The sequence below is a fragment of the Aquarana catesbeiana genome, linkage group LG01 (genome assembly GCF_042186555.1).
Source record: "Aquarana catesbeiana isolate 2022-GZ linkage group LG01, ASM4218655v1, whole genome shotgun sequence".
In the NCBI taxonomy this organism is placed as follows: domain Eukaryota; kingdom Metazoa; phylum Chordata; class Amphibia; order Anura; family Ranidae; genus Aquarana; species Aquarana catesbeiana.
Window position 1 is genome coordinate 629,206,359 of NC_133324.1, and position 24,228 is coordinate 629,230,586.

General features: G+C 42.3%; 1 protein-coding gene across 1 annotated transcript in view; it reads right to left on the reverse strand.

Annotated features, from left to right (window-relative positions):
- SDAD1 (SDA1 domain containing 1) overlaps positions 1-24,228 on the reverse strand; it is a 74,002-nt gene that overhangs the window by 39,915 nt on the left and 9,859 nt on the right. Inside the window, exons 2-10 of the mRNA XM_073601002.1 lie at positions 21,491-21,595; positions 12,309-12,407; positions 11,698-11,808; positions 9,921-9,992; positions 9,740-9,840; positions 6,664-6,721; positions 4,689-4,760; positions 4,479-4,580; positions 22-91 (exon numbers count right to left, since the gene is read on the reverse strand). Coding sequence (XP_073457103.1) covers positions 22-91; positions 4,479-4,580; positions 4,689-4,760; positions 6,664-6,721; positions 9,740-9,840; positions 9,921-9,992; positions 11,698-11,808; positions 12,309-12,407; positions 21,491-21,595 — 790 coding nt within the window. The remainder of the gene's footprint in view (positions 1-21; positions 92-4,478; positions 4,581-4,688; positions 4,761-6,663; positions 6,722-9,739; positions 9,841-9,920; positions 9,993-11,697; positions 11,809-12,308; positions 12,408-21,490; positions 21,596-24,228) is intronic.

Consider the following 24,228-nt stretch of genomic DNA (forward strand, 5'->3'; position numbering starts at 1 on the left):
ATTGCCACACAATATCATTACCTTGAGGGTCATGTATCAAATGAATAGCAGAGAAGTTGTACACTTCAGGTCTTTTTTTCTTTTTATGTTTCTTTGAAAAAGAAAAAAAACACAAGATCATCATAATGTAGATGGACTTAAAATTCCCAGCTTTGTACTAAAATCACCTGAGTGTCTCTAGTGCAATGTTGTAACATTGACACATCTATTGCCCCTGATGTAATCTGGATATTGGGAACACAAGCTGATCACATATATGGCAGGAGGCTTTAAAAAAATAAAAATCTGTGCTTTAAAATCTGTTCAGTCAGTCAATCTTTAGATCTTAGTGCAAGGACTCCTTTACAAGAGACAAATGTGACATCACAGGACTTTCAGGGGATCCACCTCTTATATTAGGATGAGAATACAAAAAGGAGTGAATATATACTACTTTCCTAAGCTTTTAGCTTTCCTGTAAGATAGTATTCCTAAAAGATTCAACTGATATATTGAGAGGAGAGGAAAAACAAAAATAAAATCCTACCACCTACTAAAATTGTAGTCATCAGAAAAAAAGAAGCAGCTGGCAGCTCCATACCATCAAAGGTATTTATTGTAAAGCCTTCAGAGTGAGTACAGACAGTGGCAGACGCTTTTCAGCAATAAGCCTGGTTCACAGCACCATACTAAAATTGGAGCTACATTTCTTCCCATCATTATGCGTGCTGCCACAGTTTAGAATTAAATGGGTAAGCCTCAATCTAAGTGCTTAAGACTTAATTATAAACTACACGTATGCTGTAACACAAGCATATATTCCAAAACCGAGAAAATATATATATTTTTTGTAAAATCTGATTTTCTTTCCTACCATATATCAGCGCATCAAAGCAGACTGAAAATGAAATGAGTTGTAAAGGCAGGTGATTTTTTTATCCTAATGCATTCCATGCATTAAGATAAAAAACCTTGTGTGTGTGGCAGTCGCCCCAGCCCCCCTAATTACATACCTGAGCCCCAACTCTCTCCAACGATGTCCACGAGTGTCTAAACTGTCCGGGACACTCCTCCTGATTGGCTGAGACACAGCAGCGGCGCCATTGGCTCCTGCTGCTGTCAGTCAGCCAATCAGGGGTGAGAGGGGGCAGGGCTCCGTGTCTGAATGGACACACGGTGCTCCGACTCAGCTCTAATGCCCCCAGAGGAAGCTGCTGGCTATGGGGGGCATTCGTTAGTAGGGAGAAGCAGCAAAGAGGGACCCAAGAAGAGAAGGATCCGGGCTGCCCTGTGCAGTTGGTTTTGCACAGAGGAGGCAAGTAGAACACGTTTGTTATTAAAAAAAAAAAAAACTGAGCCTTTACAATCACTTTAAGTATTGTTAGTTCCGCCACTGTCCATATTCCAAAAGACCCTTTACAGCTTTGAAATAACCGAGAGCCAGTGTGGGCTCTGTTTGAGATTCCACTGGCCGGTGTTTTCCCTTTTGGCTACTGTCCAAGAAGCAGGTTGATCATGCAGAAGCAGACAAACGTAACATGTAGCAATAGAAAAGAAGCAAGAGGAAAGACCTAAGCTGGCGGCACCCAAATGGAGCATGCAGTGGCTGACTGTTAAAGCGGAATTAAACCCTTCTTTCCTTTACAACCAGAGAAGCTGCCATCTTGGCCTCTGTTATCTGCAGTTGACATGGTGCTGTACATGTGATAAGTTATGGCATCAACCATTTGATGGTTTAACGGTTTACAGTACAAGTAAATGTGACGGTTATCAGTCACAGCATACCTTAAAATGTAACCGTTTTGGAAACCATTAAATCATTAGGTTTAGTTTGCTTTAAGTATAGAGTTCCTTCATGAAACGTAAGCAACAAGGAGTAGCAGGCAAAGTCAAGATCTGACTTTAGGTGTGCTTTCTACAGAAGACTTTTAAACGAAGGTGCCAATTTATAATGGATAGTATATCTGCTGCTCTCCATTGTACTCACTCAGGTTACATAGTACACTCTGGTGTGGAGTCTGCAGTGCCCTACAGAGTTTTCTCTAGTTAGCACAACAGATAAAAAGCTCTTTGATTGGAGGAGAGCCAGTCATGTCATTGACAGGTCATGTGACTGGATTTCCCATGTTGTAACCCATGATTGGGGAAAAGCAATCTCTCCCAACTCACATTAAGTTAAAAAAACAAAACAAAAAACAAACAACAACTTTGCTTATCCAAAGGGGTGGTTCCATTAGCCTTCTGCAGCCATATTGTGTGAGGCGTCTTCAAAAACGTTGCCACACTTTTTCTTAATAAAAAGATGCAGAAAAAAAAAAAAAAAAAGTTCAGAAACATTTTGAAGAACCCTCATATCTTGTTACCCGTTAAACTCCTCACCTCCAGAGTGCTTTACCAAGTGGCAATATGGACCGTTAGGGACCAGCAAAGAGAAAGAATTATACAAATGACCCATAGGGATTTCATCTCATGTAAAACCCAAGAGAGGGGAATTTTAGCTAGGTGGCACAGGGTCCTCAAGACCTAATGCCCCGTACACACGATCAGAAATTCTGCCAGCAAAAGTAGGATGTGAGTTTTTGGTCAGAAATTCTGACCGTGTGTATGTGGACTTTTGCTGGCAGAATTCCAGCCAGCAAAAGACTGAGAGCAGGTTCTCTATTTTTTGGTCGGAAAAAGTTCCTATCCGAAAATGCGTTCGTCTGTATGCAATTCGGACGTGCAAAAAATCACGCATGCTCGGAAACAATTTGACGCATGCTTGGAAGCATTGAACTTAATTTTCTCGGCTCGTCGTAGTGTTGTACGTCACCGCGTTCTTGACGGTCGAATGTTCAGGGAACTTTTGTGTGACCGTGCGTATGCAAGGCAAGCTTAAGCGGAATTCCGTCGGAAAAACCATCCAAGTTTTTTCTGACGAAAATTCCGCTCGTGTGTACGCAGCATTACATGAAAGGTTCGGCCAGAGCTCCATGCAATGTTAGAGCTGCTGGGATGAAAAAGGCTCCATGCTCCACATTTTCTGGTCCTGTGCAGGTCTTATCTTTAAGACTTTTGGTTGCAAGTTAAAAACAGTATCTTGAAATGGATGTCCTAATTCCAGGTGACGCTGCTGCTTTTTGGCTTCACCTAACCCCTATGTCGCAGAAGCGTTATAAGTGACAATGTTAAACTTATGAAATAACTCATGGCTTCAGAGAATCACAAGGAAGATCGTTTCCTTAAAACGTGGTACTTCTGTACTGAATTTACTTGTTCACCTGAATACTGTGATATTCTGGGCTCTCAATTATGAAATCATAAATCAAACCCTCTAGAGACACCAGGTGCGCTCAACTCATGTCAAAAACACATACCCCTTCTCTCCCATTTCCCACATGCCTCTTTCCCCTTTCTCTCACTTCTAAGAGATCACCATAACCACCATGTTCAATGATCACAATATGTATTACTATGGAGTTTAACTGGATTGATTATTTCTGCATGACTTGAAAACTACAAGTAAGGCCCCCTTTCACACGAGGCGGACTCCGCTTCCATGGAGCCCGCCTCTGTCCGCCGGCTCAGCGGGAGATCAGTCCGTTGATCTCCGCTGAGCCTGCGGATGACAGGTCCCTCTCTGCTCACTGAGCGGGGAGGGGCTTGTCAGGCGCTGCCATCCGTCTGCTTTTAGCGGATCGGATGGGGTCAGATGTCAGCGGACATGTCTCCGCTGACATCCGTCGCTCCATAGGCCAACCTGGAGCGCCCGTTCAGGTCCGCCGTCAAAACTGACAGGCGGACCTAAACGGTCCGATCGTGTGAAAGGGGCCTAAAGATTTAAACAAAAAAAAAAACACAACAACACACACAAAACAAAACACTGCTTTTCTAAAGGGGTTTTTTTTTTTTTTAAGCAGCCATTAGAGTGTAGTATGACTATGTCATTAAAAAGGCATAGTAGAACATTTGCAAAAATGTATCAAAATGTACCCACTTTAATAAAACAAAACTGCATTTGTTACATTTTTGCATTCAGACCTGCAGAGCACTGCAACTTTGGCCAGTGAGTCATGGATACTGCTGCTAACTCTTCCCCCAGTCTCATGTTTGGGCATGCAGCCTTGGCTGAAAGAGGTGCTGCTGAACTGCAACAGAAAGGGAGTTGGGATTGATGGTGCATCGCAGCAGTAGATGGGGTTTGTAGAATGGTTTACAAACACTGGATCATGCAGTGGACAGAGCCACGCACACCCATGCTAAAATAAAGCTACAACTTTTTTTCTGCCGAGAGAAGCAACCTGCGATTTGCTAAAGATGTCAGATGGAGGGATTCTATACTATAATTTAATTCTATGCTCCATTCTACATTAAAATATAAAAAATATTTGTATTAAAAAACTGCACTCACTATTATTAGCCACGCTTTGTAGAGGTCAAACTATGGAAATTCTGTAATGCTAAAAAAAGCTACTATGTATACAACACTATGATGCCAAAACAAGCTACTACAGAAATACCTTCAAGACTTTCATGGCCTTCTCAAGCTTCTTCTTGCTCTTAGTATTCTTTTTACTAGTGGCATATCGCACCATCAGATCTCTAGCAGTGGGGCCATCATCCTTAAATGAAAAAAGAAACCCTGAAATAACTGAACAAAACACTCATATTAGCAGCTAAAATATTCCTTACATATAAATGCAGCAGATTCACATGAACATGAGACTCACCTCTGACTCAGAATCGCTGTCTTTCTTTTCCTCATCCTTTCCTAGAAAGAACTGCAATGCAGCAACTAATATCTAGTAAGAAAGAAAGTCAATGTAAACATATTTGTATACTAAGCACACCTAATCGTACATACAAAAAATATATAGTGAAAACAGCAATATTAAATTTGTCATTTGGACAGCAACATATAATATATGTCTGGGCAAAAAAATATATAATTATCTGCAATACATCACATACACACATTTTAAGACCAGGCCTTTTCTGGCACTTTTTGTTTACATGTAACAATCAGTATTTTTTGCTAGAAAATTTCTAAGAACTCCAAACATTATATATTTTTTTAAAGCAGAGACCCTAGAGAATAAAATTGGTGGGTGTTGCGATTTTGTTATGCCACATGGTATTTGCACAGCGTTTTTTTAAACGCAACTTTTTTGGGAAAAATACACTTTAAATTTTATTGCACAAAAACAATACATTAAACAATTTTTGGTAAGAAATAAAAGATGTTATGCCAAGTAAATAGATACCAAATATGTCACACTTTAAAACTGCACACACTCGTGCAATGGCAACAAACTACGTAAATTTTACTATCCATAAGCGACACTTTAAAAGCCTTTACAGGTTGCCACTTTAGATTTACACAGGTGGTCTGGTGCTAGAATTACTGGCCATGATCTGACGTTTGCAGTGATACCTCACATTTGTGGCAAGATCATAGTTTGTCTGCGTGCGGGGCGGACACATAAGTTTGCCTTAGCGCCCAAGCACTTCAATTTTTTTTTTGTGACAGCAATAGGCATGTACACTTTATGGAGAGATCTGGGGCTTATAAGACCCCAGATCCATCCTCTGCCTTTAAAAGCATTTGATCTCACCAAAATCAGCGTGACCAAATGCTAGTGCCGGCTGGTTGAGCAGGTGGAACGGGACAGCCTGATACAGTCGCAGAAGGGGTTGTCCCCCTCCACTGCTTGTAAAAGTAATTCAGCAGCTAGGTAGCCACTAGGATTGCTTTTACAAGAGAGCTGACTATCAGCTCTAAAACATGGTACCGTGATGATACGGTTATAACCACTTGAAGTCCAGCGACGTACTGGTAGTCAAGTGGTTAAAACCCACTAAAATTGTTGGTCCTGCCAGAACCCTCCTAACTTCTTGTAGTGAGCTTACAATGCTGTTTTTGCTGCACTGAAATCCTAAATAGTGTTGTCTGCTTGCCTGAGTACTCCATGCTGCATTACAGAACACTTCCCCCTTTTTTTATGGTGATCAGGAGGGATGGAAGGTTATAATTCAGCAGGGCAATATTCAGGCAGGGCAGGCAACACCAACACTAGGTTATTACTGGTTTGTCTACAACTGCCTTGAAAATAAAGTTTTAAACTACAACTTTCAAAAATACTTTGTGCAACGTATTTAGCTATGGCAGAAAGCACACCTTGTAACCATAGTCTAATTGCTCTAGTGGGATACTTTTAAACTAAACCTATAGTTGAGCTTTTAGAAAGCCAGACTGTCATTTTATTGCAAAGCTCACAGGGTATAGTGAATAATTCTTGTTTTCATGTCCATGCCGGTATTGAAAACATGGGGCCCGGTCTTGGGATCCTCTGCACTAACATACATTACTGAAGGGAAAATGTAGAGCTGCTGCAAATAAAGTTTAAGGTATAGTGCCTAATACACATGCTTTGTTGTTTAAATACCCATTCACACCTGTCACAGGTGTGGGACCCTTATAGTTTCCCTATAGATGTGAACCAGACACATAGAAAATAATGATATTTCTACATGAAATGCATTTTCAGGCACAATAACTTGTGTGGATAGGCCTTAAATGACTGATCTTAGTTACAAAATTGCTGTAACGTTAAGGTATTCTGAATATGAACCACATACACTGTAGGGCTAGCTAGATATATAGGCATTCACTAAGATGCAAATGTCTAATTACAATTTACCTACCTTGGTGACTTTAGAAAAGCATGCGGTAGTAATCACATTGACAGTTTTGGCATCATTCCTAAGAAAAATGACAAGTACACAATTTAACAAACCAAAAATGTCCATGTCAATCTCTTATATAGGCTCACGAATGTAAAGTGTAAAATTCCAGCTATAGCAGCCCACAAAATTGCTGTAGAACCCACAGGGTCTCACTGCATCAGTGATAAGAAGCAAAATCTGACAAAAAAAGAACAGATAAGGTTGTGCATAAAGTTTACATTGCTATTAAAGCAATTATTATATTGAAATCAACGATTTAAAAAAAAAAAAAAAAAAAAAAAAAAGTTCTAATTACCTAGCCCTCAAGCTGACCCTCTTCTTTCAATACTTCATGTGACAATGACCTAAACAAGCATGTAGATCAGTAGTTTTGACTTCATCAGTTAGATCCATATCAATGACCGACACTCAATCGATTTCTACCAGGACTGGTGAGCGTGAGGCTCCATTCACACCTGAGGGTATCGATTTACTGGTGTTTTTCAGGCGTTTTTTTAAAGCTTTTCACAAGCTTTTTTAAATCGAAGTGTATTACAAGTGTTTCACAGCTTCAGGCCTTTTTGTTTAGCCAATAGAAAGCACTAAGGGGGAGGGGAGGAGAGGGAGAGAGCTGCTATTTGTACATGTTACGAGCTCAAGTCAGGCGTTTTTATTGAAGTCTGTGAGGCCAACAACGCTTGTAATCTGCCAAAAAGAAGCTCATGTACTTTTTTGTGCTTCAGGCATTTTGCTTTAGGTGACAGAATACTCAGATGTTGACAGGGGCCATTGGTATTAGTGGGATTTGGCTTGTTGAGCGTTTTAAAGCTACAAGCTTCAAGCAGAAAATCGCTCAGGTGTAAGCAGAAAATCTCTCAGGTGTAAAGCAGGTCTACGCCTTCCCCGCACACATAATATAAAGTCAATATATAAATGTTTGTGTCCATTTTTTTTACTCCTACAGAGTTATATGTATCAATTGCAACGTGCCCAGCCACTGCACCATCATTTTCAAAACATATTTCATAGGCGGCCGGTGTCTTCTTTCTACTTTCTTTGCTGTCCCACCAATGTCATGCCAGATTTGGTGTGTTGTTGAGATCATGTGCTGAATGAGATCTGGCACATGAACTGGGGCTAATCTGGAGCAGCTTTTGAAATATAACAAGCCGCATGAGGTTACTTACAGGGCATTCTCCAGATCACAGGAGATCTGACACGGTCTGTTCCTCTTTAAGAACAAGCCGCCCCAGATCTCGTATAGTGCATGTACGAGATTAGGCGAGAATTCCCTGAGACACTAGTGACAAGGCCTTCCCAGGAGGCACCAGTGAGGTGCCTCAAGGTAACCAAGAAAAAAAAAAATAGCAGTTTATTAACTTGTTGTTTTACAAGTTACATTTTGAGATTTGTTGTTTACAAGTTAACAACATTTTTTTGTGCTAGAAAATTACTTAGAACCCCCAAATATTATACATTTTTTTTTCTAACACCCTAGAGAATAAAATGGCGGTCGTTGCAATACTTTGTCACACCATATTTGCGCAGCGGTCTTACAAGCGCACTTTTTTTGGAAAAAATACATTTTTTTAAATTAAAATAAGACAAAAGTAAAGTTAGCCCAATTTTTATATTGTGAAAGATAATGTTACGCCGAGTAAATTGATACCCATCACGCTTCAAAATCACGCCCGCTCGTGGAATGGTGACAAACTTTTACCCTTAAAAATCTCCATAGGCGACGTTTAAATAATTCTACAGGTTGCATGCTTTGAGTTACAGAGGAGGTCTAGGGCTAGAATTATTGCTCTCGCTCTACTGATCGCGGTGATACCTCACATGTGTGGTTTGAACACCGTTTTCCTACGCGGGCGCTACTCACGTATGCGTTCGCTTCTGCACGCGAGCTCGGCGAGACGGGGCGCGTTTAAAAAAAAATTTCTTATTTATTTTACTTTTTTTTTTGTTTTTTTTTTAACACTGTTCTCTTAAAATAAAAAAAAAATAAAAAAACACTGTGTCACTTTTATTCCTATTACAAGGAATGTAAACATCCCTTGTAATAGAAAAAAAAGCATGACATGACCTCTTAAATTTGAGATCTGGGATCAAAAAGACCTCAGATCTCATATTTACACTAAAATGCAATAAAAAAAAAAAAAAAAAAAAGGCCCTTTAAGAGCTATGAGCAGAAGTGACGTTTTGACGTCACTTCCACCCTGCAATGGAGACGGGTGGGGGTCACTGGTCTCCATACCCAGCAAGGGAAAAGATCCGATCGGCCGACGGCTCCGGTAAGCGGCGGAGGGCACTGGAGCGCGGCGGGAGGGGGGGGCCCCTCTTTTGCCGTGGATAGAATCCGCCGCAGAGGCCACTATTATCGGAAAGCAGGCTGCTGGCCGAAGAAGAGGATACCGAGGTTATGGCATCTAGCTGTTGCCATAACAACAATATTCCTCTTCAAAGTTAGGACGTATATAGGCGTGCGGTGGTCCATAAGTGGTTAAAAAGTATCTATTTTCAAAATAACTTTTGGAACGCTTCTAGATGGACATGCAGTGCTGCCAGCACAGTTAAATTTTGTGTTTGGAGGGTAAAGGCCTGCTTTTAGGTGAAGACTTGAAGACTGAAGAAAAAGTGAGCCCTGTAATGATTTTCTAGTGTACTAACATTTAAAGTTATATCCTGTAAATATATAATTGATTTATTTCAGGTACCTGTAAAGCGCCGTCAGTTTACGCAGGGCTTTAATTATACATTCACATCAGTCCCTGCCCTCAAGGAGTTTACAACCTAAGGTCCCTAACTCACATTCATACATACTAGGGACAATTTAGACAGGATCCAATTAACCTACCAGCAGGTCTTGTGTGGGAGGACACCCACGCAGGCACAGGAAGAGCATGCAAACTCAAGGCAGATGGTGCTGTGGTTGGGATTCGAACCGACGACCCTTTTTGCTGCTAGGTGAAAGTGCTACCCACTACACCACTGTGCTATAAAAACAATTGTTTTTAACAATGTACAGAACAGTAGTTGAAGGAATTGTACTTGCCAGATATTTCTCCTGTATAACTCAATCATGACATCCAACGACATTTTGGCCGCTATGGCATTGCTGTCTCTGAGCATTGTGTACATGAAGTTCTGTAGAGTCTAAATAATACAATAAATGGGGTTATCTCATTGCTCACAACAGCAGCACATGCTTGCCTATTGCACACAAAAGTACTTACGCTGTTCACTTTGTTGTTTTTATGTTTTGCATTTATATTCTTGATGTCAGTCACAATGTGAGTATATAAAGTCTAAAAAAAAAAAAACAAACAAAAAAAACATATATGTGTATCATGCAGTAATAGATTTGATACGGTTTATTCAATAAATCATTACTCATTTTTTATACCGTATTTTGCTATGTTACACATACCTCAATGAGGTGGCGACATGGTATGCAATTAATGACTTAGCCAAAATAACTTTAATACTCAATAAGTGCTGTCATACAATTATGCTAACACATACATTACAGCTATCGATCACAAAATAAATTTATTAAGGAATCTGTAGCTCTACCTTATTAATATTTTGAAGGTTCCATCAGTAAGATACAAACCCATAATTTATGTTTCTCACTCCTGCTACACAAAAAAAAAAAATAACAAAAAAGGTTTCATCACTAGAGATCTAAAGGATCAAACAAGCAAATTGGTGAGCAAGTCCTCCTTGAAGCATCCACCTAAGGCTGAATTCACACCAGTCCGGTGCGAATTCCAGCTCCATTCTCTGTGCGAAGAGAAAAAGCAGCTGTTCAGCGCTTCCTCTCCGTTGTAGCTGCAGATCAGCTGAGCAGGGAGAGGGGGGAGGTGTAGTGAGGAGGGAGAGAATGCCTGTTCACAACGGAATGCATCTGCAAATCAGATGCGTTCCTATAGAAGAATATGTGCTTGCAATGCGTACCGCACTGCCTAGAAAACGCACACGTTTTTTGGGCAATGCGGAGTGCAAATGCTACACACATATGTGAACCAGACTGATTGAAAGTAATAGATTTTAAAATGTTCTGTGAACTGGATGCTGTGGAGCCGCATCCAATTCACATAGGTGTGAACGCAGCCTAAAACTAAAATATCAGTTTTCAAATCGACTCAACATTTCCAATAAGGGCCCATTCACACCATCTGTGTTGGGAAAGGCTGCCCAGTGCAGTCCTATTGCAAAGACAAGACAGGATGCTTTTTTGCCAGCTGTCAGCTCACACCACTACATTTCGTTGGTATGCACTAAAGAAAATAGTACAGCACAACAGGATGTAATGCAAGCTAACGCATTGCAATGCTGCTGTGGTGCATCGAACGTAATAAAATGTCACTTGCGATATTTTAATGAAATACTAACACAAATACAATAAATTAAAACAGTGTGACGGCTGGACTTGGTGCATGGGCGTGGATTCCTCCCAGAGCACACAAGCAACCGTTAGAGTAGCAAAGCTGCTGATGTGAACAAATCCTAATGCACACGATCGGAAATGCCGCCAGCAAAACTCCGATGAGAGCTATTGTCGGAAAATGCGATCGTGTGTATGCTCCATCGGTCTTTTGCTGGCAGAATTCCAGCCGGCAAAAGATTGGGAGCATTTCCTCTATTTTTCGGTTGGAAAAGTTTCTATCCGAAAATGCGTTCGTCTGTATGCAATTCGAACGCGCAAAAAAAAAAATCACGCATGCTTGGAAACAATTTGACGCATGCTTGGAAGCATTGAACTTCATTTTCTCGGCTCGTCGTAGTGTTGTACGTCACCGCGTTCTTGACGGTCGAAAGTTCAGAGAACTTTTGAGTGACCGTGTGTATGCAAGGCAAGCTTGAGCGGAATTCCGTCGGAAAAACCGTCCAAGTTTTTTCTGACGGAAATTCCGATCATGTGTACGCGGCATAAGTGTTTAACCTCACTGGCACACATTTTGGATATCAGGAAAACAAAATTAAATCCCAAGTTATAAATAGATTTACCTTCCTTAGAAGTTTATCGTGGCATCTGAAAAGCTCGAAGAAAAGCTCAAGAAGTACTGATGGGCTTATTAAATCTTTGTTTCTTAGCATTATCAAAGCTTTGCAAAGAGTCTAAAAAAACAAACACAATACATTGAGTGAATAGTGTGTATTAATGCAGAACTCCAGAATTATAATGATTTCCCAGACAAAGGACCCTCTCCTTCAGTAGATAAACTGCCACAGGCAAGATTGGATCATTTTATATGGAGAGTTACGTTTAAAGGGTTTCACAGTGCTTCTTTCCATATTCGTTGCCTAAATATCAACATGCTGCTGTTATGTACTGAATATCAGAGGCAACCCACAGGTTTGACTGGCAGATGGACCAAGGACAAATATTCAGTTAGCAAACCACCCATAATATTACTTGTTCTGGAGGAAGTGCTGGGTGAGGGGGAAAATTCTGAGAGGGGAAACCCCTCTTAAAGGGTCCAACTTTAATGTAGACAGTAGGTCAAGATGATTTGGGTAAATGGTGCTAGATCATGGTGAAGTACAGTACTATGCCAGACCTGGGATTAGCACTGCTTTAAGGAAAAACAAAAAAAACAAAAACAAAAAAAAGTTACCATTCTGAGTTCTGAATCCATTAATGTATGCTGTGAAGATAGTATAGATTTTAGCTGCTGTGGAAAATCCTCCAGATGTTGCGGATAGCAGTGAGCAGTCTAAAAACACACAAACAGGATGATGATTTAGCATTATAGCTACAAGACCCAAAAAGAAAAAAAAAAAGGAAACCTTTGGCATACAACAAAAGTTTGCCTACTTTCGCTCTACTTTACACAACTTCAATGATAACAGAGTACGTACTATTTGACATTAAAGAATAAGTTCACTATTTATAGACAGAAAAATAAATGCACATTTTTTTGCAGAAAAAAAAATAGGATTTTTTAAAACAGCTTACCTGTAAAATCCTTTTCTTTCGAAGGAAATCACGGGACACAGAGCCACAGTAATTACTGATGGGTTATATAGGTATCACTGGTGATTGGACACTGGCACACCCTATCAGGAAGTTCAACCCCCTATATAATCCCTCCCCCTTGCAGGGATACCTCAGTTTTGTAGCCAAGCAATATAGTGTATTAGAAGAGGGGCGGGACCTCTGTGTCCCGTGATGTTCTTCGAAAGAAAAGGATTTTACAGGTAAGCTGTTTTAAAAAATCCTATTTTCTTTCTCGAACATCACGGGACACAGAGCCACAGTAATTACTGATGGGATGTCCCAGAGCAATGCTACCTGAGGGGGGGGGAACCACGACCAAGTAGGGTGCAATCAGACCTGAGGACCCTGTACCGCTGCCTGCAGCACACTACGCCCAAAGGCGATATCCTCATGCCTTCTCACATCCACCTGATAGAATCTGGTGAATGTATGAACTGAAGACCAGGTTGCGGCCTTGCAGATTTGAGCCATAGAGGCCCGGTGATGCACTGCCCAAGAAGCACCAATAGCCCTTGTGGAATGTGCCCTGATCTGAAACGGAGGAATCTTCTGTTTCAAACCGTAAGCTTGAATGATCAACTGTCGAATGCATTTAGAAATGGTAGCTTTTGACGCTGCCTGTCCTCTATTGGGACCCTCTGGCAGCACAAACAAAACATCCGTCTTGCGGATCTGAGTAGTTGCCCCTAGATAGGCCTTAACTGCTCTTACTACATCCAACGAATGTAGAGATCTCTCTTCCAGAGAACAGGGATCTGGAAAAAGGAAGGTAGAACAATGTCTTGGTTTCAATGAAAATCAGAAACCACCTTCGGTAAAAAACTAGGATGAGGGCGTAGTACCACTCTGTCCTTGTGTATAATCAAATAAGGCTCCTTACAGGAAAGAGCTGCTAATTCTGATACTCTTCTAGCAGAAGAGATGGCCATCAGAAAAATTAATTTCCTTGTCAACAAGACCAAAGGAATCTGACTTATTGGTTCAAAAGGCTGTTTCTGTAACACAGCCAGGACCAAATTCAAGTCCCAGGGGTTTAGGGGCGCTTTAACCGGAGGATTAAGACGCATCACCCCCTGCATAAAGTTTCGGACCAAAGAATGCGAAGCAAGTGGCCGCTGAAATAATACTGATAAAGCAGAAACCTGGCCCTTGATGGTACTCAAGGCCAGCTTCATCTCTAATCCCATCTGTAGAAAATCAAGGATTCTACCTATGACATATTTCCTGGGATGCCAACCTCTGGATTCACACCAGGTTATATAAGCCTTCCAGACTCTATGATAAATCATCCTGGAAGCTGGCTTCCTTGCATTAATCAAGGTAGATATGACAGGACCCGAGAGCCCACGACTCTTCAGAACGTGGGTCTCAATAGCCAAACCGTCAAATTTAGCGTTTGTAAGGCAGGATGGAACACTGGACCTTGAGATAACAGGTCTGGGCGTACCGGTAGGGTCCACGGGGAACCCACCGTCATCCTTACTATTTCTGCATACCAAGTCCTTCTGGGCCAAGCGGGGGCCACCAGAAGTACCGACTTCCTTTCCTGCCTGATCCTGCGAAGGAGTCGTGGTAGTAGCAGAATAGGTGGGAATGTGTAAATCAGTGAGAACCGATGCCACGGAATCACCAACGCATCCGTCCCGCATGCAAGAGGATCTTTTGTCCTTGCCACAAATCTGTCTATCTTTTTGTTGAATCGGGATGCAAAGAGATCTACATCTGGAACCCCCCATCTTTGGCATATGGCCCAAAAGACGTCGGGATGCAGAGACCATTCCCCTGGAAGTAACTGCTGGCGACTTAGATAGTCCGCCTGCCAATTTTCTATTCCCAGGATGAAAACTGCCGATATGCATGGCACATGCATCTCTGCCCAGACTAAGATCTGGTTCACCTCTTTTTGAGCAGCTCGGCTCCGGGTGCCTCCCTGATGATTGACATAAGCCACTGCTGTGGCATTGTCGGACTGGATCCTGACCGGACAACCCTGTAGCCTGATAGTCCAGGCTTTTAGAGCTAGATGTATCGCCCGGATCTCCAGAATGTTGATGGGTAAGGTCCTCTCTGTTTTGGACCATACCCCTTGGACCGCAGCCTGTTCCAGAACTGCTCCCCAACCTGACAGACTGGCATCTGTTGTTACCACCGTCCAGGTAACCGGTAGAAAGGATTTCCCCTTCTGCAGGTTTTTGGGTATGAGCCACCAATTGAGGCTCTGACGCACCGCATGCGACAGGTGCATCGGAAAGTCTAATGCCTGAACCTTCTTGTTCCAGGTCGACAGAATACTGTGTTGCAGCATTCTTGAGTGAAACTGAGCATAGGGAACTGCTTCGAATGAAGACACCATCTTCCCTAGTAGCCTCATACAAAGGCGGACTGAGGGACCCTTCTTGGTCCTTACTGTCAGAATCAGCTCTCTCAAAGCAGTGATCTTTGCCTGGGGTAGAAATATCTTCTCCTGGCTTGTATCTATAATCAGACCTAAATACTCCAGTCTTCTTACTGGTTTTAGGAAAGACTTTTCTAAGTTGAGGATCCAACCCTTCAAAAGAGGCTACCGACCGGTCTATCAAGAGCAGGTCGTCTAGGTATGCTCTGACAGCTATACCTTGAGCCCTTAATCTGGCCAGAGGAGGAGCCAAGATCCTTGTGAACACTCGAGGTGCAGTGGCTATCCCGAAAGGCAGAGCCACAAACTGGAAATGGCGCCCTCCTACCTCGAAGCGCAGAAACTTCTGATGAGCAGGAAAAATGGGCACATGCAGATATGCATCTCTGATGTCTATTGATGCCAGAAATTCTCCTCCCTGCAGGGTGGGAACTACTGTTCGAATTGATTCCATGCGGAAGGATTGAATCCTTAGGAATCGGTTCAGATCCCTTAAGTCCAGAATGGGCCTGACATCCCCATTTGGCTTTTGGACCGTAAAAAGGTTGGAATAGAAGCCCAATCCCTGGTCCTTTGCGGGAACTATCATAATGACCTCCTGCGACAAAAGTCGCTCTAACACTAGAAGGAGCGACTGCTTCTTCTCTGGGTCTCTGGGAACATTTGATCTGAGGAACCGAGGAGAGGGGAATTCCTGAAACTCCAGCTTGTACCCTAAGGTTACCGTGGAGATTACCCATCTGTCCTGGAAGTCCTCCTGCCAGAGCTCTGAGAACTGTCGCAGTCTTCCCCCCACTCGAGTGAGCGGGGGTGCCCCCTCATGCAGAGGTCTTAGTGTTTTGCCTAGTAGGCTTCTTTCCCCAGGACTTCTTTTGTCCCTGGGGTTGACTCTTGTCTCTGGACCCCGATGGAGGAGGCCGTCGAGACTGCCTGGAGGCTGAAGCCCCCGGTGCTGGGGAAAGAGTCCGTTTGAAAGAGGGACGCTTACTCTTCTTCTTGACAGGTAAGAGAGTGCTTTTCCCACAAGAGATTCTCTTGATATAGTTATCCAAGTCCTCTCCAAACAACCTTGCACCACGAAATGGAAACCCAGCCAGTAGTTTCTTACATGGTGCTTCGGCTGACCAATTTTTCAACCATAGGATTCTACGTATATGCACCAACCCCAGTGAAAGACGGGAGGTTTGCACGATAGAATCTCTAATGGTGTCAACCACAAAGCATAAGGCCGCTGGAAGGTTAGCAAACCCCTGGGCCTGCTGTTCAGGTAATACTTTGATGACCTGCTCAACATGGTCTCTTAAGTATTGACAGACTCCAATCGCTGCTACTGCAGGTTGGGCCACTGATCCTGCTAAGGAGAAAACATCCTTCAATAGGGATTCCATCCTTTTATCTACAGGATCCCTGAGCATCTGAGCATTGTCTACAGGACAAGTCAGGCTATTATTTACGGAGGAAATGGCGGCATCAATAGCCGGTATTCCCCACATTTTAATAAACTTTTCTTCCATCGGATAAAGTGTTGAAAACTTTCTCGGCGGAAAAAAACGTTTGTCTGGGTGATCCCACTCAGAATAAATAAGCTTTTCAAGTAAAGTATGAACAGGAAAAGCATGTGCTGCTTGGAAAGGTTTCAGTGACCCCAAAGCAGAAGAGGATTCTTTAGCAGTTTCAGGTATGGGCAACTTAAATGTGGAGCGGACCAATCCAGTGAGGATCTGCACTAAGACTTTCTCCTCTTGGGAAGTCGCAGAGGGTCCCTCTCCACCTGAATCCTCCGAAGAGGAATCATCCATCCCATCCCGATCCTCTGAAAGGGATTCATCTCCTTTATCCCAGAGCTCCTCTGTCTGAGGGTCTTGGGGAACAGAGGAAAGCCTTGAGCGTTTTCTTCCACTGAGTGAAGACGTAATCACGGCCATTAATCTTTCCTCTAGACCATTAATGGTTGAGGAAAAAACCTCTTGTGTAATATATACAGGGGCTGAAGTGCCAGAAGCAGGTGTAGCCCCTGACCCCGATGGCTCTCCCTGGCTAGCCGTCCCTGGCCCATCTTTAGGGGGGGAGGATGCTGCCAACAGGGGGCCCTCAGAACCTGAACGAGATCCCCTAGTGTCTCTGGTTCCTGGGGTGCTTGAACCTCTTCTACCCATAGTGCAAAGCAACAAGGTGTGAGGTATACAAATGAACACTGCCCGCTGAGCGATGTAGTCTGGCTAAAAGCCTTGCTACCCAATGCTCAGTCTGGTGTTACTTCAGTAAATGCTGCCTAGGAGAATGCCTGTGTCCCACCTTACATGCGACCGTCAGCTCTGTGTCTCTCAGAAGGCTGAGTGCACCTGTACAGAGTGCCTTTAATAGCCTGCAGCTGGCCTGAGTGGGAGTCTAAGCACTCTGTGCTGACGTCCCGCCCCCTCCTCTACCGCCCCCCCCTCGAGTTTTGAAAAAAACGATCGCTTCCCGTGCTGCCGACTCTCCTGTCATGCTTCCGTAGAGAGGCTGGGGATGGGGGGGGGGAGGGAGGGAGGCTGGTAACAAGATCTGCCTGAACGGCTATCTTGAGAGATGGTGGCCATTAGGCCGCAGAGCCCGGGTGGTATAACCACTTTCTAGACCCCTGTGGCCCCTCTCTAGCCTGGGGGGGGAACATTCAAACATGAGAAATCCCCTTTTCCACCTTACCTGTTTGCAGCCTGCTTGAGATGCTGGGACATAAACAGCGATTACAACACCTGAGACAGAGTCAGCATGTGTAGGTTTGTGCTCTTGGCAGCCCCCGGTGGTCACAATAGGCATAGCATGCATTTACCTTAAAGGAGAAAAGCCACTAGAACTCAAAAATTCTGTGGAATCTCCTCTTACCTTATCCAGCCGCAGGGTGCTGTTTACACAGACCCAATCTTCACCTCTCACGGTGGGCTCCGTTTGAAAAAACCGTCAGAGACTGGGGCCCCCATTAGTAGGGGGATCCAACAGTTCTGGGACCGTAAAGCACCTCGCCAGAAATTAGGAAGTTTAAAGCCATTTTCTGATCTGCGGGGTCCAGCTCTCTAAAAAGAGAAGCATTACGGGTAAAACCTTGTTTCTTCGGACACGAGGCCCGGGTACCATTCAATTGGGCCATGAAAAGACACTTTGAATGGATCCGGTTCGCCTGGCTTGCCCCAGTATAGGATCTTAGGATATTCCCTTTGGAGCTCAGCACAGGACATCTTTACACGTCCATCACCTAAGACACTGGCGTAAAAACTGAGGTATCCCTGCAAGGGGGAGGGATTATATAGGGGGTTGAACTTCCTGATAGGGTGTGCCAGTGTCCAATCACCAGTGATACCTATATAACCCATCAGTAATTACTGTGGCTCTGTGTCCCGTGATGTTCGAGAAAGAAAGTACATTTATTATTTTTTCCTGCAGGTTCCTGGAAGACATTGCACCTGCATTCAGTAGATGACGAGTGCAATGTGGGCTCCTACAGACATATGCTCTGGCTTTCAGCCCGTACATCCGTATAGATTGTTTGTAAGCCGGAGGACATGTCACTAGACTACAAGAAAGCTCTCCAGCGCCCCCTCGCAGCCCATTGAAACTACAAGTCTGTCTGCCACAGTGGAGGATGGTACTTGTAGTTTAATAATAGACCTTAAAGTAATGTCGGATTTTTGAGGTTCAAAAATAACGCAATGGCATACACACATTCAGTAAAAATTACCAGAAATGTTATTTGCTACATACTTGTTGAGATGCCCTTTTACATGCTACAGTGAGGTTACATTCTCAACAGGTTTCACCGAATACGTGGATTCTTGTAGCATAAGGACTATACAAGGACAATAAGGTATTTGTGGCCACTATCATGCCATTTTCTCAATGTTTTGTCTTATGGGCATAAACATCTTAATATAGGAGCTATTTTTTTTTCTAATATTATTTTCCTTATGCTATAAGAACGCCTGAAGCTGCATAATGTAAAATTAATGTAGCATGTAAAAAAGGGTATCTCACCCAGTTTCTGGCAAATATGACCATGATATGGTTATGTGATTTTAATCGTGATTTTAATGGATTTTTGAATACACATTGTTGGTCATTTTTACTGAATATGTGTATGCCATTGTGTTATTCCAGCACCTCAAAAGTCCCATATTACTTTAAGGTAGATTATTAATCTATTGAAATGCGATGCATGAAATAACCCATCTACCTAAATCACATCAGGTAGTTTGTTCATTAATGGGAATCTGTAAATGAATAACCCGGCTGGGTGGGCAGAGCCCCACACAGCCACTCTTTTAAAATTTGACAGCAGGGAAGGGGAGTGGGATCAGGGGAAGAGGGGGCAGGATCTGGAACCCTCCCCTAAATATGGGTGGAATATGCAACATGTTTCAAAGGGAAGCCTTAAAAACAGAATAGATCTGTCAGCATAGAGGATGCCTGGACAAATTTGAAAAAACAATGGATGGATACTCCTGGGTTAAAGGGGTTGTAAAGGTAAAAATTTTTTCACCTTAATGCATTCTATGCATTAAGGTGAAAAAACTTTTGACAGTACCGCCGCCCCCAGCCCCCCCGTTTTACTTACCTGACGCCTCGAATCTTCGCTGCACGTTCTTGTCATCTTCGCTGCAGCTCAGCCTGGTCGCTGATTGGCTGCAGTGGATGGATTGAAAGCAGCGCAGCCATTGGCTCGCGCTGCTGTCAATCACATCCGATGACGCGGCGCGCCGGGGGGCGGGGCCGAGTGATACAGCGAGCGGCTATAGCCGCCGGCTGTATCACGGGAGCGCGCCCGCAAGCACTCACCACCATGCGAGGGAGCTCGCATTAAGGTGGTGAATGCTTGCGGGGAGGAGCTGAGACAGCCGCCGAGGGACCCCAGAAGACTAGGTTCGGGGCCACTCTGTGCAGAACGAGCTGCACAGTGAAGGTAAGTATGATATGTTTGTTATTTTTAAAAAAAAAAAAAAAATACCTTTACAACCGCTTTAGGCCCGACTGATTTAGTTTTAGGCAGACTTTTTTTTAAACAGGTATATGCAATGCGAGAATGTACATATCTGCATCTACAAGTAGGCTATTGTGAAGAATATATTAACACTTTTGTACTGCATTATATCTGGATTAAACATGTAGCCAGTTCATTGGCGATGGCAAAATACTCTCATTCTTGGAATGCTGTTTAATGAATGCTCTGAAAAAATTGTATTTTTTAAATTAAATCTTTTTCCGATATATAAAAAAACAAAAAAAACAACAACAAAAAAACTGGCAGAATACCCTTTGAAGATTTTTGGAGGGATTGTGGGAGAAAATAAAACGGTAAAGAAACCTGAATGCAGCTTACAAGAATTTTGGAATGCTTGGTGAAGGACATTTTGAGTGGCAGAATACGAAGGTTAACAATAGACTATATAAGCCATGTTAGACTAAGTCACAACTGAAAAAGACCTACAGCAATAATACATATTAATACCTTACAATACAATTTAGTCCAATACCATGGAAATCTGTAATCCACCCTGTTAAAAACAACATATGCATGAAATGCTCTCAACATTTTTAAAATAAGAATTCTTACTGATCCTTAATGGTCAACTAAACTAGCAAAGCAATTCACACAGACACAAAAAACACAGTCTGTCTGTTTGTTTTTAACTTACAAATCTGCTCCATGAAATCCAAGCGCTCAGAGCCATAATTCTAAAAGATCTGAATCCCACTGTACGCTATATGTTTACATGCATATAGTATGCAGCACAAATGCATTTTATTGGTTATTGCTTACTGGCAGTGAAGAATGATTGGTGACACGAGCTAGAAGGCAGGCGGATCAAGTCACCCAATGTTCTTAGTTGCTAGGGGGCAGGAGGCATTATTGGCTGTGGTGACATGTAAATAACACTGTGCAATCAGTGTGCACTGCCACCAATGGTTACACACAATTGATATTTACATGTCAGCCCTGAATTAATGAGAAATTCATTGGACGATGAATAACCCATTTATTTAGGGTCAACAGGTATAGGGGAGGCAGAGGCCAACATGGTTGGATGTTGCAGGTTACCCATCACTTCCACTTTGATAGCTGGTGGGAGGAGCTAAATAAAACACAGGCAGAAACAGCTGTAACAACTGGCCATCAGAAATAACCTGATGGAGAACTGATTTCTACTGGAATGGCCTTTGCACCAGTTCCGTCCATAGTTGTTCGAACTACCTAGCCTTCTAATGGTAGGGTGCAGGCAGTTGAAATCACCTAGAATCCTAGATCCAATAGTGCACATCATTACAGAAACATTTTATGCAGAATCTTACTCCCAGCTTAACATTGATAGGTGTATTTTATTAGGGCTGGGTGCATATCAAAATATACAATAGAAGACTTACAGAGCACTTACCTGTGCCATAAACATGACCAATGTTGCTAACTCTTTGTTTGGTTTGTCTGGCTGAAGCTTGAATACCTCAACAATGGACTGGTAGTGCTTGTACTGCTGAAGAAACTGTATACACAAGAAAGGCATGAGGAATTACTTTCAAAATTATTATATTTCAGTCTTTCAGCTCTTATAGAAAATGTTAAAACTGGCATATCTTTTATGGAAAAGCCTGATTTTGCAACCTTATTACCTTAAAACTCTTCCATGTGACCATAAAACCAATTTTTCCTTATATATTATTGGATGCTCTGTCGACAGGCCCAAGTCACTCCTCTTTTTTTTATTACTTAATTATGGTTATTATTGCACAATAACAAACGTACACCTGTAAATTATTCTTAATATTTTTCACGGTAACCTACGTTAATTTACATGGGCAGATCTCTAAACATATTAGGGCACTATTGGGCTTTAACATACATTTCCATGTTGCTAATTGTGTGTTTTTTTTTTTTTTTTTTTTTTTCTTTCTTACGTGTCTAAAAAATTTCAATAAGGGAAAAAAAAAATTATATTATAATATATATATATATATATATATATATATATATATATATATATATATATATATATATATATATATATATATATATATAAATCTCGAAGTCATCTTCTGGGCGTGACAACAGAGAGAGCCCAATCCTATTTAGCAGACAGGAGCCCCACAAATGTTTAGAGGGAATACTATGTCAGCCTTTGTATACCACCCTTCTGGGGCCTTCCTAATTCATTATAAAGCTGGCCATAGGTGGCTACTTTGTTTTGTCTGTGGATGAAGGAATCCCCCAGATAGGACATTGTATTCTGACAGCAGAGACCCAGTGCTGTCAGAATACACTGATCAACGGCTGCAGCCACCGATTGACAAAAGTGAAATTGACCCCAGCTGAACCGGACATAAAGCATGCTTTACAAAAAATGGAATGGCTGGAACTTGCACTGCTAAGCTCGCAGGAATGGAGGAAGAAGCTATTTAGCCTGCATTAATTAAAATACGTTAATGCATGGAAGTTCAGCTACAGTAGGGGGTAATATGTAAAACTGTATCCTTTGGTATGTTAAAGTCCAACTCCAACCAAAACGTTTAGGGTCATGCACACAATTTACTCACATATATGCTAAATCCTGCTGTCAGAAAAAAAAAAAAAAAAAAAACCAACAAAAAACACAAGTCATGGTGTGTAAAATCCTGTATTTACATGTGTACAGCATTTACAAACATAAAAATGGATTTATGCACATATGTTTATATGCATAAAAAGACATGAATGAGCTTGTCTTTGAAAGGGGGATTCAAACATAAGGATAAGTTCACCTTTGTGAAAAAAACAAGGAATGCACATCTTTTTGCAGGTTAAAAAAAAAAAAATGTGCATTTATTATTTTTTGTAGTAGGAGCCTGTAAAGCATTGCACCAGTGATCATTAGATTGCTAATGCCATGCAGGTCTCCTCCACACTGTCAGTGTATCTGTTGATACTTGCCCACAGGAAGACTCTATGAACTGCCACAGTGCCATGGTAGTTCATTGAGAACTACAAGCCGACAGCCGCTAAGGTTGTCGGGGCTTGTAGTTCACTCACTCAGTGTGTATGACGGTTTTCAAAAAGTGACAGCTAGTACGGCAAACTGCTGCCGGGGGGGGGCAGCATTGGGAACATGTTACCTGTTCCACCCTTAAATCGGGCAGAACATGTAACATGTTCCCAAAGGTGAACTTATCCTTTAAGCTAAAGTCCATCATGTACATGGACACATTGGTGTTCATTTACTAAAACTGGAGAGTGCTAAATTTGGTGCAGCTGTGCATGGTAGCCAGTTTCCAATTTTTATTTTTTTTTGTCAAAGCTTATACTATGGCAGGTCGCTGTAGCTGTATGTCGGTCCTCCCCCGCTGCACGGCAGGGGAGCTGATGCACATGGCTGGCAGCCGCGATGTCCATCGGCAACCTGTGATCGCTCCACAGAGAACCAGAACGGGGATCTGTCAATGTAAACAAACAGATCCCCGTTCTGACACGGAAGTACAGAGTGATTGTCTGTTCCTAGTGATTAGGAACAGAGATCTCTCTGTACTCCCGGTCAGTCCCATCCCCCCACAGTTAGAAACCCCTCCCGGGGAACACATTTAACCCCTTGATCACCCCTAGTGTTAACCCCTTCCCTGCCAGTGTCATTTATACAGTAATCAGTGCATTTTTATAGCACTGATCACTGTATAAATGTCACTAGTCCCAAAAAAGTGTCTGATCTGTCTGCCGCAATCCCGCAAAAAATTGCTGATCACTGCCATTACTAGTAAAAAAATTAAAATGCCATTAAGCGATCTCCTGTTTTGTAGACGCTATAATTTTTGCCCAAACCAATCAATGTGTGCTTACTGCGATTTTTACCAAAAATATGTAGAAAAATACAAATTGGCCAAAACTGATGAAGAAATCTTTTTTTTTTTTTGGATATTTATTATAGCAAAAAGTAAAAAAAATATATATATTTTTTTCCAAAATCGTCAGTCTTTTTTGTTTATAGCGCAAAAAATAAAAACCGCAGAGGTGATCAAATACCACCAAAAGAAAGCTCTATTTGTGGGGGAAAAAAAGGATTTTGTTTGGGGCACAATGTTGCATGGCCGCGCAATTGTCAGTTAAAGCGACGCAGTGCTGAATCGCAAAAAATGGCCTGGTCATTAAAGGGGA